Below are 14,074 nucleotides of genomic sequence, written 5' to 3'. Positions count from 1 at the left end.
GCCAGTCACATTTCCCTTTGCTTTTCTTTTAGCTCTTCTGTGTTCTGTTTTCTCTGTGTTTTAATTTTGTGTCTCACTACTTTCCCTCTTTCTAAGTTGTTTTAGTGCATGTGAGATAGAGTAACTGTGTGGTCATTTTGAGGGCGTGAGTGTGCAAAGATTTTAGTGATGATCTTCACTTTTGTTTCTTTTAATAAGTGTAATGGTGTAAGCGTGTGCGTGATTGCAGCTCCCCCCACTCTCTCTCTCCACACACACACACACACACACACACACACACACACACACACACACAGAGAGAGAGAGAGTTGTGTCTATGCTGATGGAACAGTGGTGACTGCCCAAGGAGGGAAGATGTTTGAAGAAGTAGAAGATAAGTGGACTTCATCTTTGGATATGCTCAAGAAACATTGTCACAGCATCAGGCTGAATGTCAGTGCAAGGAACATTTTGATGAAACTAATAGTCAGTGGCAGGAGATCTAGTTCTCACATTCTGAGAACTTCTGCTCTTGCTTTGTGTGTGTCAGCTGCAGAATACACCTTGTTTGTTGAGTGCATCTGCTCACTCCAGCAGATTAACACTGCTATCAGTTAGACTGTCCAAATTCTGTCAGGAGACATGAAGCCCATTTCAGTTGACAAACTCTACCCAGTTGTAGGAGTAGATCCCACCACTTTCAGATGGGCCAATTCAGAGACGGCAAAGCAGATCAGTGATCCTTGTCATCTACTGCACTGTCACCAAGCTACAGTCTGTCGATTGAGATCTAGAAAGAGCTTCATCACTAGGAACACTTCATCAGAGGGAACACTTGAGTCTAACCACATTGCCAAACAGAATAGTAGGCTGCTACTGGATATCCCTTAAAGGGAAGAGCAGGGCCATAAAATGATCTGTCCTACCCTGTTTTGAGATCATTCAAATGGCCTAGGATGGGCGTCCACTATTGCTTGACCAACATGCAAAAATGGGACATCCTTCCAGCAGTTGGAGACATGTCGTGTGAGTATGGAACAATGTAAGATCTGGGTCAGTTGCTCATATGCTCTGTACTGAACAACCTCACACAACACAGGACTTGGTCAAGGCAGATCACAAGTATGCCAGAGTTGCTACATTCCAGAAATGCTGATCAGACACTGTAAAGACAAATGAATGAGGGAATGATTGGCTAGAAATATATCTAAATCTAGGAAGATATCTCTCTTCTTCCACACTTTAATATTAGCTCCCGTGAATCATTGAATGTTAATTTTCCTTTCTATTTTCTTTGAAATCTCCACAAAATCTCATTATCAATTTGCTCATGACTCAACATGTTTCCCTTTCCCTGCTGCACATATCTCGCAAATTTTCACAACAAACATTTTCTCTGTATATTTCAGTGTAAGACATAGCCATGCTCGTATCCTCATCTTTGTGCAATATTTCTTCAGGAGACAATTGCCTTACATTTTTTCTTTCCCAATGAAACAACTTGTTTTCCAGCTATAATGTTCCCATTACTCAATATCTCTAAATAAAACATACCAATAATGAATGCCATCATTTCAGTATTACACATCCCATTGTCTCATGTCAGGAGAATCTACTTATCAGTCTCCCTAAAGCAAATGCCACCATTCAGTATTCAAAATTTGCATTGTTGTAAAAGTGGGCAAGCCATCTGCTATAAAACATCACATTTGCCAGTCTTTAAAAAAAGACTGCTTTCTCTGCAGCTGATGTCGAAAGGTCCTCTCTTTCCTCGTTGGAAGCCATTTTGTTCCATTCTTCTCATGTAGTTTTCTGTGTATTCATGTTGTAAATGAAGGTAATGAAGGGGTAGTCCTTTGCAGCTAGTTTATAGGGATTGGGGGGGGGGGGGAGACTTAGGGGTATGGGTGGATAGGCCATGGAAGATCTGTTGGTGGACTAGGTTTGGAGGGGCCTTTCTGTGAAGGCTTTAGTAAGATCATTATACTGAGCAAGGGATTGCTCACTGGCATAGCAGGTTGCCATGTATTTGTTTATATATCTTCCCCTCCAAGGAGTAGTATTCATATGCATGAATATAGTTGGTCTAGTGCATAAAATGAAGTTGTGGATTTGGAGTTGGCATCAAGTTTGGAGAGGTGCTGTTGATGGTCGAAGAGCCATGAGCATTTGCAAGTCATTAGTATTTTTGCGTATAGGGAAGTGAATGGTGACTGTGATGAGCAAGGAGGTGGATGGTAATGGGGATGGGATAGTAGAGAGATGATGAATGAAATGATAAATATAGGAAGTTATAGTCCAGTATGCACTAGGAGATCCCCGAGAGCTAGTAACATTATTGCCAGCTTTCAAATGCTAAGTACAAACAGCTGCAGGAGACAACAGCAGCCATCTGTAGAACTGTAACAACATTCAGACATTGCCATGAAGAAGCTTATGAAATCATGTTATATGATTAGTTGAGGTAAACATGTAAAGGCTGCCACACCCACCCCTCTGCAACTGTCAGGGATCAACTTATGCCGACTATAGCCTGTGGGCAAAGGGGGTTGGTTTGGTCAGTTAGAGCAGAGATTTTTTTGTGTATCAGCACAGTTATCAATTACAAATGAGTGACCAGTTTTATTAAGTTTATAGGATTTCAGGAAGGAAGAGTATATGAGGTGGTAGAGCAAATGGGAGGAAGTGGTAGTTACATTGAGGAGGTAGATGAATTGGGAGGAGAGGTTTTGGGATTGGCTTGTGGCTTTGAGTAGGATTTTAGTCAGGGATGTAGGTGGTGCAAAAGTGTTTACATTGCAGAGATGGGGGTAAGGAGAATAGATATTTGACCATTTCAGCTTGATTTAATTTGGTTTGGGAGAAGAAGATGAGACCTTAGGAAAAGACTAACACTTCCAACCAAAAACTAACACAGAAATTTGTTTCTCCCAGTTCATAAGATAATGTAACTTTAGCAATTCCTGGAAGGTAACCAAGGGATGATTTGGAGGTAGTGGGACAAACTTGTGGTTGGAAAGAGGTGTGAATGGGGTTGGTAAGGTTTGTGTCATAAATCCCTCATTTCACTCAGGCTCATAGATAAAATTTTCATGATCTTTACACAGGTCTAAAATATTCTTATCCTCATTCCTACAGCCCCAACAACTTCTCTCATATCTGTTTCTCCTGGTTGTCTTTAGTTCAGCCTGGCATCTCCCTGGACATTGAACCCCATCTTTCCACAAAATCCATCATCCATATAAAACCCCACTGTCATCAATTGTATTTTCACTTTGATTGCTGCCATCTCTTGTCACACTAAAAAATTTCTCTTATACAGTCTACTCACTTGCAGACATTCCATCTGCTGTTAAAACCACTCCTCTTCCTGTATTCTATCTCTCAACCTCCTCCATCCTCCCACCTTCCTCCTTTAGGCCATCATGTACCACTTGCAAATTCCTCTGCGTGCACCAGGGTGGGCCTGCTGATATCACTTTTTTTTTAAATAAATTGTCATTGAAAACTTGATTTGTTTCATGTAATGCAGATAAAGTGATTTGAAAATTGTAGATTATAAGACAGATAAATTACATTCCATCCTGGATTTTGCAGTCACAAATCAACACATAAGAAGTTAGTATCTGTTGCGATATATTCTCCTTCTCTTATCTGAAACTGTGATGTGTGGAATGTCAAAACCTTGGTAGTAATAATACTATATGACTCCACTAGACTAGTAAGATGCATAATGTCTCCTCATTGTTTCAGGTTGTCCATTTATTGGATGTGTTCCCACAGGGTCTGGGTTTCATGTTGGTCTTCGAGTTTATGCCATCTGGACTGCAGGAAATGATGCGTGACCTTGATAACTGCCTGACAGAGAGACAGATTAAAATGTATATGATCATGTTACTTAAAGGGGTAGCGTACTTGCATAAGCATCGTATCATGCACAGGGTATATATCATATTTTGGTGTTTGATTTTACTAACTAGTAAGACTTAAGATATATTTGGCACTACAGATTGTACAGTGCTTTTTATGATCCTAATCTCACATTAGAGATACTTTTTATTTGGTTTGTGTGTCAGGTAGTCATATTATTTTCCTTCTCTCTCTCTCTCTCTCTCTCTCTCTCTCTCTCTCTCTCTCTCTCTCTCTGTGTGTGTGTGTGTGTGTGTGTGTGTGTGTGTTTTTTTGACATGGTAAGAAAAGTATGTAAGCAAAGCAGAGACAAATGGGAAATCATTCCAGTGAAGATATAGGCCACAAATTGGCATCTTGGAAGCAGCAAAGCTGGTTGACTGTTCATGTGCTACTGTTGTCAGCATTGATGGAAAGTGGTCAAGGAATGGTGAAACCATGAGCAGGCAACAATGTGTTTGGCACTCATGCCTCATCGTGAAATGGGAAGTCTGATGCTTGCCACTCTGCAAAACAAGATAGGCAATAATCTGTGGAAGACCTGATAACAGAGTACAGTGTTGTTGCAGCCACAATTGTTGTGAAGTAGACCAATCAGTGTGCACTATTAAACTTAGGGATTGGTGGGTGAATCACTGTTTGTGTTACTCCACGTTGTTGGTCACAGTGTAACTGTGTTATCTTGCACCATTGGTCAGAGACTAGCAGCAGCCAGACTATGGAATTACCATCCCATGCTTAAGCTGCCATTAACACCACAACACAAACAGCAGTGTTTGGAATGGTGCTGTAACTGGGAAGCATAGACTACTGATGAATGGTGTCACACTGTGTTTGTTGACTAATTGCGGTTCTACCCCGGATGCCCCCTGCAGTGAGTAGGGCAGCGACCTTGAAAGAGGTACCATTCATCCAGTGTTTTGGAGTAGCAATGTGTCATGGTGTGAGGAGCCATTGATTATGACTTCGAGTCACAGCTGATAGTGATTGAGGAAACTCAGATAGCACAATGCCATGTCACGGACAGCCTGCTCTTGTGTCACCTCTCGTGCAACAGTATTGCGCTGTCACCTTTCAGCAGAACAGTGCTCATCTGCATATGGCAGCTGCCTCTGTGAACTGTCTGCATGATGTTGAGGTACTCATGTGGCCTGCATGTGCCCAGATCTGTCCCAGATAGAACATGTGTGGGACCAGCTCAGGCATAAACTCCATCCCAGTGCCAGTATCCAGGATATTCAGGACAAGTTACAACAGTTGTGGGCGAGCTTGCTCCATGAGAGGATACAAGAGCTGTACGACACCGTTCCCAACTGAATCATTGCAGGTGTCAATGGCAGAGTGGGTGCTACATCATAATGATAAGTGGGCTCACACTGATAAGTTCTTTGTGAATTTAACTTGTTTTTGTAATCTCTGGAATAACATAACCCTTAATGCTCCAAAACAATTGTGTTTGCACCAGCATTGTAGTCTTTTGTCAGATCTGCCACAGATTGTTGGCTATCCTGTTTTACAGAGCAGGCAACCCTTTGATCCCTGGTTCACCTAGTGGTTGCAGTCTTCCCAAAATATATCATACCTAGTTTTCCTTTCTTTTTTCACTTCCAGAAAAGCATCTTGACCTCTTTGGAGGGTGCGAGGGGAGGGGGAGGGTATCTATTTATTCTTATAAATGTCCATCACGGAATTATGTCATCACCCTTGAGGGGTCTCAGTTATTTTATTCATTCATGTCAGAAACAAATGCGGTGAATGGTAATTACCATTAAAGGCAAATGAAAGGAAGAATGATAAAGCTACTTGCAAATGAACACACTTCATACATCACAATCACAGTGTAGGCACTTTTTTTTTTGTTCCAAGGTGATGGGTGTTAAGAATCTAATGTGCCTTCATCTGATCTAACGGGAAAACAAAAAGGTAATAAGGGGTGGAGAGAAACTACAATTCATATGAAAGATATATAAAATATACAATATTCCACATACCTTCTGGAACTTGTTATAAAATTGCCATGTTACATTACATGAAGTCAAAGCATAGAAGGCACTCTCCACATATACATGTCTTGATAAAAGTCCAGTTGATAAAATACACACAGTTGTTAAAATGCACACAATTGATAAAAAGAGTGCACAACTAAAACCCTCGTATCGTCCATGCAAGCTGCTGGTGAACATGATTCTCACTAGCTTGCTGCACACCATGCTGATGGCAGAGTGTTGACATAGAGGCAGCACCTTCTATGAAGTTATCCATCTCCTTGCTGGATGGCAGAATAGTGAGGTGATAAAAATTGCTGCTCTCTCTCTCTCTCTCTCTCTCTCTCTCTCTCTCTCTCTCTCTCTCTCTCTCCCCCCCTCTCTCTCCCCCCCTCTCTCTCCCTCCCCCTCCCCCTCCCCCTCCCCCTCCCCCCCCTCCCCCCCTCATATATACTATATGATCAAAAGTATCCAGAACCCCCAAAAACAAGTTTTTCATATTATGTGCATTGTGCTGCCACCTACTGCTGGGTATTCCATATCAGCGACCTCAGTAGTTATTAGACACCGTGAGAGAGCAGAATGGGGAGATCTGTGGAACTCATGGACTTCGAATGTGGTGGTCAGGTGATTGGGGTTCACTTGTGTCTATGTCTGTATGCGAGATTTCAACACTTCTAAATATCCCTAGGCCCACTGTTTTCAATGTGATAGTGAAGTGGAAGTGTGAAGGGACACATACAGCACAAAAGCGTATAGGCCGACCATGTCTGTTGACTGATAGAGACTGCCGACAGTTGAAGAGGGTCACAATGTGTAATAGACAGACATCTATCCAGATTATCACACAGGAATTCCAAACTGCATCAGGATCCACTGTAAGTACTATGACAGTTAGGCATGAGGTGAGAAAACTTGGACTTCATGGTCGAGCGGCAGCTCATAAGCCACACATCACGCCAGTAAATGCCGAATGACACCTCACTCAGTGTGAAGATCATGAACATTGGATGACCGAACAGTGGAAAAATGTTGTGTGGAGTGATGAATCATGATACACAGTGTGACAATCCAATGTCGGGGTGTGGGCATGGCGAATTCTCGGTGAACGTCTTCTGCCAGCGTGTGTAATGCCAACAGTGAAATTCGGAGGCGGTGGTGTTATGATGTGGTCTTGTTTTTCATGGAGGAAGGGGGGGGGGGGGCACTTGCACCCCTTGTTGTTTTGCATGGCACAGGCCTACATTGATGCTTTAAGCACCTTCTTGCTTCCCACTGTTGGAGAGCAATCAGGCATGGCAATTGCATCTTTCAACACAATCTAGCAGCTGTTCATAATGCACGACCTGTGCCCGAGTGGTTACACAACAATAAGATCCCTGTAATGGACTGGTTTGCACAGAGTCCTGACCTGAATCCTATAGAACACCTTTTGGTTGTTTTGGAACGCCGACTTCATGCCTGGCCTCCCTGACTGACATCGATACCTCTCCTGAGTGCAGCACTCCATGAAGAAAGGGCTGCCATTCCCGAGGAAACCTTCCACCACCTGATTGAACATATGCCTGCAAGAGTGGAAGCTGTCATCAAGGCTAAGGGTGGGCCAACACCATATTGAATTCAAGCATTATCGATGGAGGGCGCCACGAACTTGTAAGTCATTTTCAGCCAGGTGTCCGGATACCTTTGATCACATAGTATATCTATTTAACACAAAGAATCAAGTAGTAGTTATTAGGTGACAAATCAGATAAAGACAGGCAATAATGTTTTAGTTTGATGTTTTTCTCTGTCACATAATCAGCTGTTTTACCTGCTGTGTGACAGCTGACATTGTCATGGTCCAATGTTTCCCCTTGTTTTATTTCTGTTGTGGCAAACGAAAACAGTTTTTCAACTCTCTGCAGCAATGGTTGTGACTTGTCCAAGGTAACCACAGAAAGAAGTGGTCATTTTCATAGAAAATCTTCATGGACAAACCTCATTTATTGGTTTTAGTTCATTTGGAATGCTTAAATAGTTGATTGTTACGAAATTGTATACAGTGTTTTCATAACCTTAGGAGAATTTTTTAAGCATTTCTCTGTGCCAATTGGCAACAGTGTTTTTTGAGTTTTGGTCAAATTCTGCAGAATTCATGGTGTGCAGACATGTTTCACATCTGAGTGTTTGTATAGACCCACATGATAAGACAAAGAATACCTCTGTCTCACAGTAAGTCTCATATCGATTATCTTCAGTTTTGTTGATCCCAGCAGTGATGATTTTTGGAACGACAACCTGTTTTGGTTGACCTTCATGAAATCGATTGCTGATGGCAATATGACTGTTGCAAAATTCTGCAAACTAGTTGCAGTCTTTTCCGATTGTTTTTGAGTCAGGCTTTAAAGGAAATTGTAAAGAAGTCAACCAGCATAAATACTGACTATAAACAAACTACTTGGTCAGTTTATGAGCTGCTACTGTTTTAATTTTACCAAATAACAAATTTTAAAACAATAATGACATCAACTCAAAATACTGTTATCAAGTGATTATTTCTAAAAGCTTAAAAGGTGATCCTTGTATTCATCTGTGTTGAAACATCACAGAAAAACTTCAAAATGTTGTTGTGCTGTTCAGTCCGAACAGTGGTTTGATGCAGCACTCCACACTACTCTATCCTGTGCAAGCCTTTTTAGCGTTAAAAAGCTTTTGTAACCTAGATACCTTTCAACCTGTTTACTGTATTTGTCTCTTTAGTTCCTCTACAATTTTTACCCCCGCTCTAATACTAAACTGGTGATTCCTTGATGTTGCAGAATGTGTCCTATCAATTGATCCCTTCTTTTAGTCAAGTTGTGCCACAAATTTCTTTACCTCAATCAGTACCTCCTCATTGGTTACATTATCTACCCGTCTAATTTTCAACGTTCTTCCACATTTCAAAAGCTTCTATTCTCATCTGAACTGCTTATCATGCTCCAGACAAATATCATCAGGAACGGCTACCAAACGCATGAATTCATATTTGATGTTAACAAATCTCTCTTCTTCAGAAACATTTTTCTTGCTATTGGTTACATTTTATATCCTTCTACTTTGGCCATCATCAGTTATTTTACTGCTCAAATAGAAAAACGCAGCTACTACATTTCGTAATCTAATTACCTCAACATCAGCTGATTTAATTTGATTACATTCCATTACCCTTATTTGGCTTTTGTTGATTTTCTTCTTATATCCTCTTTTCAAGAAACTGTCCATCTGTTCAAATTCACTTCCAAGTTCTTTGCTGTCTCTTCCAGAATTACAATGTCATCAGCTAACCTCAAAGTTTTTATTACTTCTCCCTGAACTTTAATACCTCCTCAGAATTTTTCTTTGGTTTACTCTACTGCTTGGTCAATATAAACAGCTTCCCTTTCATACCCTTTGACTCTTATAACTGCCATCTGATTTCTGTACAGGGTGCATACAACCTCTCACTTTTGTGTTTTACCCATGCTGTCTTCAGAATTTCAAAGAATTTTCCTCCTTCGGGTCCGGGGGGTTAGAATAGGCCCGAGGTATCCCTGCCGATTGTAAGAGACGACTAAAAGGAGTCTCTCACTTTTCGGTCCTATAATTTCAGGTCCTATTTTATGGTTTGATCTACCACTTTCCAAATTTTACAGAAATGTAGTCCATATGGGGAAGGACCCCTTACGACGTGCATGAGTTATCCATAGTGCTCTTAGATTCGATCTCCTGAACCTCTTGTCATGGCTTTGCATTTCTACCTGTAATTCAACTATTTGGGTGAGGTGAGGGCACTTTCCAGGGTATGTCATCTTCTTCCGTTGTCTTCTGTCCTCTTTCGCCCCCATGACAGTATTGGATTTCTCTGCGCCCAATATCCAGCACAGTAGCCAGTCCGTTGTAGTGGGGCCGTCATGTACAGGAATCACACTGCTGATGCCTGAGCTGTAAACTCCTCACGTATGCCAAGGAGTAGACATCTGTCTTCCTGGGGCATCAGGACTCCCGGAAATGGTCATCATGTCAGGTGGCCTTTGCTGTGGCTGGGTTGCACGTGGGGAGAGCCCCTCATTGGAGTGGGTGGCATCAGGGCAGATGACCTGCAATGAAGTGGAATAAGTCATATCTTGCTGGTGATCGTATGGCGCCAGCAGTGTCTACGAAGGGCAAGATCGAGCACAAAGCTGACAGATATGACCCTAATTCGTTTCCCTTCCTCGCTACACCATGGGAGGAACATAGGGCTACAGAAAGAAGAGAGCCATATTTGCCTCAGTATTTAGTTTGTAGCAGAATGGACGGGGACTCCATTCTACCTATGAAGCCTCAATGTTTTGTTGAACATCTTGAGGATAAGTTTGGGGAAGTGACAGTGCTGTCCAAGATGAGAAGTGGTGCAGTCTTGTTCAGACAGCATCCCCGCCCAATCCTGTGTGTTACTTGCTTGTGACCGGCTGGGTGATATTCCTGTTTCTGTCACTTCCCATAAAAGCCTCAACATGGTCCAGGCGATTATTTTCCATCGCAACCTCCTCTTGCAGTCTGACGACGAGCTATGTGCCAATCTAGAATGGCGGGTCATGTAGGCTTTGCATAATGGAGGACATATTGAACAGCACTCCTTGTCATATGGCTGCAGTGATTTCACTGCAGAGCTGGCAGCCATTTCTCATGCTCTTGAGTGCATCCGCTCATGTACAGGCGAGTCGCCCCTTCTATGTACTGACTCTTTGAGCAGCCTATAAGCTATTGATTGACCAGTGATACCCCCGCCATCCTTTGGTAGTGACCATCCAGGAGTCCATCTATGCCCTGGAATGGTCCAGTCATTCCGTGGTGTTTGTGTGGACCCCAAGCCATGTCGGAATCCCAGGAAATGAACTTGCTGACAGGCTGGCCAAACAGGCTAGACAGAAACCGCTTCTGGAGATAGGCATCCCTGTAACTGACCTGTGATCATTATTACACCGCAAGGTTTTTCAGCTTTGGGAGACGGATTGGCATAATCTCAGTACACACAACAACATGCGTGCCCTTAAGGAGACAACGAATGCGTGGAAGACCTCCATGCGGGCCTCTCGCAGCGACTCTTTGGTTCTCTGCTGGCTCTGCATTGGCCATACGTGGCTACCTCCTCTCTCACAAGAACCCACCTCTGTCACTCTGGCTCACATATGACTGTCGTCCAAATCTTGATCTGACTGCCCACTTTTAGCCGCTCTGTGGTGGACTTTTAACCTTCCCAGCACCCTACCTTCGGTGTTGGGCGACAGTGCCTCAAGCCCTTCTCCCTAAGGTCACCACCCTCCCTCCATTTTAACTCTCTCACACTTTCTTTGCATTTGTTTATCTTGGTGGTTGTCTTTTCCCTACATGTGTTCATCTCACCTTGCCTTTTGTGGGTGGACATTTTAATGTGTTGCAGAGGGGCTGACTCATCCTCTTTTATTATTGTGACCAGCCAGTCCAGACCATATGCTCTATGGTTTTAATACCTTCTTCTACTTTTCCTTGTGGTGTATGTTTCCCCCTTTTTTTGTTCATTCAATTTGTTTTCTTTTTAGGTGTGGTGTTGGGTGTTTTGTACCTTGAACATTGCTTGCGTCAGGAAAAAGGAACTGATGATGCTGTAGTTTGATCCCTTTATACCCCAAACCAACGAACCAACCATCAAAGAGTGTAAACCGGTCAACATTGCCAAAAGCTTTCTCTAAGTCTGCTAATGCTATAAATGTAGATATGCTTTTCTTTAATGTATCTCCTAAAATAAGTCATAGAGTGAGTACTTTGTGTGTTCTTACATTTCTCCAGAACCTAAACTGATCTCCCCCAAGGTCAGCTTCTACCAGTATTTCTATTCTTCTGTGAAGAATTCATGTCTGGATTTTGCAACCATGACTTAGCAAACTGATAGTTTGGTAATATTTACACCTATCCACACCTGCTTTCTTTGAAATTGGAATTATTGCTGCTTTCTTGAAGTCTGAGGGTATTTCACCTGCCTCATATATATTATGCACCAGGTGGAATTGTTTTGTCCTGGTTCTACAGAAGGACATCAGTAGTTCTGGCAGAATGTTGTCTACTCCAGGGGTCTTGTTTCAACTTAGGTCTTTCAGCACTCTGTCAAATTCTTGTCACACTACCATATCTTCCATCTCTTCTCTGGCTATTTCCTCTTCTCTTTCTATAAAATTACACTCAATTTTTTTCCTTATATAGACTTAAATATTCCTTCCATCTTTCAGCTGTCCCCTGCATAGACCTTCTATATTTATTCCTTCCATCTTTCAGCTTTACCTTCTTTGCTTAGTACTGACTTGCCATCTGAGCTCTCAATATTCATGCAGCAGCTCCTTTTTTTTTTTTTTTTTTTATAAAAAGTGTCTTTTAATTTTCCTACAGGCATTATTTATTTTCCCCTAATTATGCACGTTTCTAAAAGCCTTGAATTTTTCCTCTAGTCATTCCTGCTTAGCCATTTTGCACTTTCTGTCAATCTTATTTTTTCAATGTCTGTATTCCCTTTCGCCTATTTCATTTGTTGCTTTTTTTTGTATTTTCTATTTTCATCAATTAAATTCAGTATTTTCTTGTTTTTCCAAAGTTTTTTTACTAGTCTTTGTATTTTTATCAATGTGATACTCTGCTGCCTTCCTTATTTCATCTGTCAAAACTACCCATTTGTCCTCTGTTGTATTACTTTTCCTGTTTCAATTAATCACATTGTAATGCTTCATGTGAAACTCTCAACAATCTCTGTTTCCTTCAGTCTATCCAGGTTCCATTTCCTTCATTTTCTGTATGTGTGCAGTTTCTTCAGTTTTAATCTGCAGTTCATAACCAATCAATTATGCTCAAAGTCCAAACCTGTGCATGTGGAAGTGTCTTACAGTTTAAAATCTGGTTTCAGAATCTCTGTCTTTACCATTATATAATCAGGCTAAAACCTTACCGTGCTCCACGTCTCTTATAGCTATACAGCCATCTTTCATGATTCTTAAACAAAGTGTTAATGATGATTAAATTATGCTCTGTTGAAGTTCTACCAGATGGCTTCCTCTTTCATTCTATTTCCACAGTCTGTGTTCTTTTCCTATCTTTCCTTCTCTTCCTTTCCCTACTACCAAGTTCCAATCATCCATTACTATTAAATTTTCATCTCCCATAACTATCTGAATAATTTCCTTTATCCCATTGTGCATTCATTCAGTGTCTTCATCTGCAGAGACAGCTGGCATATAAACTTGTACTATGGTTGTGTATATCTTAACTATGATAAAGTGTTCTCTATGCTGTTCATAATAGCTTTTCTTGCGTTACTTCTATTTGATTTTGTATTTATAACTCTATTCTTGGCTAATCTGAAATTCTGTTCATCCTCCCACTGAACTTCACTAATTCCCACTATGTCTAACTTCAGCTTATCTTTTTTTACCTACCTATTCATTCAAGAGATCTAACATTTCATGCTCAAACACATGGAATGGCAGTTTTGTTTTTCCTGATGACTACGTCCTCCTGAGTAGTCCCGGCATTTAGACCAAATGGAGGACTATTTTACCTCCTGAATATTTTACTCAAGAGAATGACATCGTCCTTGAACTATACAGTGGAGCTGCATGATCTTGTGAAAAGTAAAGGCTGTAGTTTCCCTTTGCTTTTGTCGATTTGCAGCATCAACACAGCAAGGTCATGTTCGTTAATGTGTCAAAGTCAGATCAGTTCAATCGTCCCTGCAACTATGGAAGAGGCTGCTGCCCCTATTCAGAAACCACATGTCTGGTTCTCCATTCCACAGATGCACCTCAGTTGTAGTGAAACCATATATGTTCTGTTAGTCAAGATACTGCATAACTTTGTAGCTGCTATCCTCTCCTATAGAGGCTGAAAACCACATATAAAACACAAGGTATAGAGAGATTAAAGCATGATGACATCATAGAGCTAGAAGCTAAGTTCAGAATGTACCAACTGAAGTGCAGATTTTACAATATAGTTGTGAAAGTGAAAAATTGGGGAAAAGTATCTCACAGTCTCCAAATGTAAATGAAGGTAAGTGTAAATATATGCACATGCAGGGTGTAGGTGAATGCAGTGTACAGATGATGAGATAGGAAGTTCTACATCTACATGATTACTCTGCTATTCACAATAAAGTGCCTGGCAGAGGCAAATGAAAAAAGAGAAATAAAATAAAA

General features: G+C 41.3%; 1 protein-coding gene across 1 annotated transcript in view; it reads left to right on the top strand.

The window, feature by feature from the left end:
* The window catches only part of LOC126258889 (cyclin-dependent kinase 20-like), a 43,690-nt gene that overhangs the window by 10,206 nt on the left and 19,410 nt on the right, over window positions 1–14,074 (top strand). Inside the window, exon 2 of the mRNA XM_049955678.1 lies at window positions 3,733–3,921. Coding sequence (XP_049811635.1) covers window positions 3,733–3,921 — 189 coding nt within the window. The remainder of the gene's footprint in view (window positions 1–3,732; window positions 3,922–14,074) is intronic.

Source organism: Schistocerca nitens, chromosome 1, assembly GCF_023898315.1.
Source record: "Schistocerca nitens isolate TAMUIC-IGC-003100 chromosome 1, iqSchNite1.1, whole genome shotgun sequence".
Classification (NCBI taxonomy): Eukaryota; Metazoa; Arthropoda; class Insecta; order Orthoptera; family Acrididae; genus Schistocerca; species Schistocerca nitens.
Note: the sequence above shows the minus strand (reverse complement) of the source record. Positions and strands in the feature narration are given on the sequence as shown.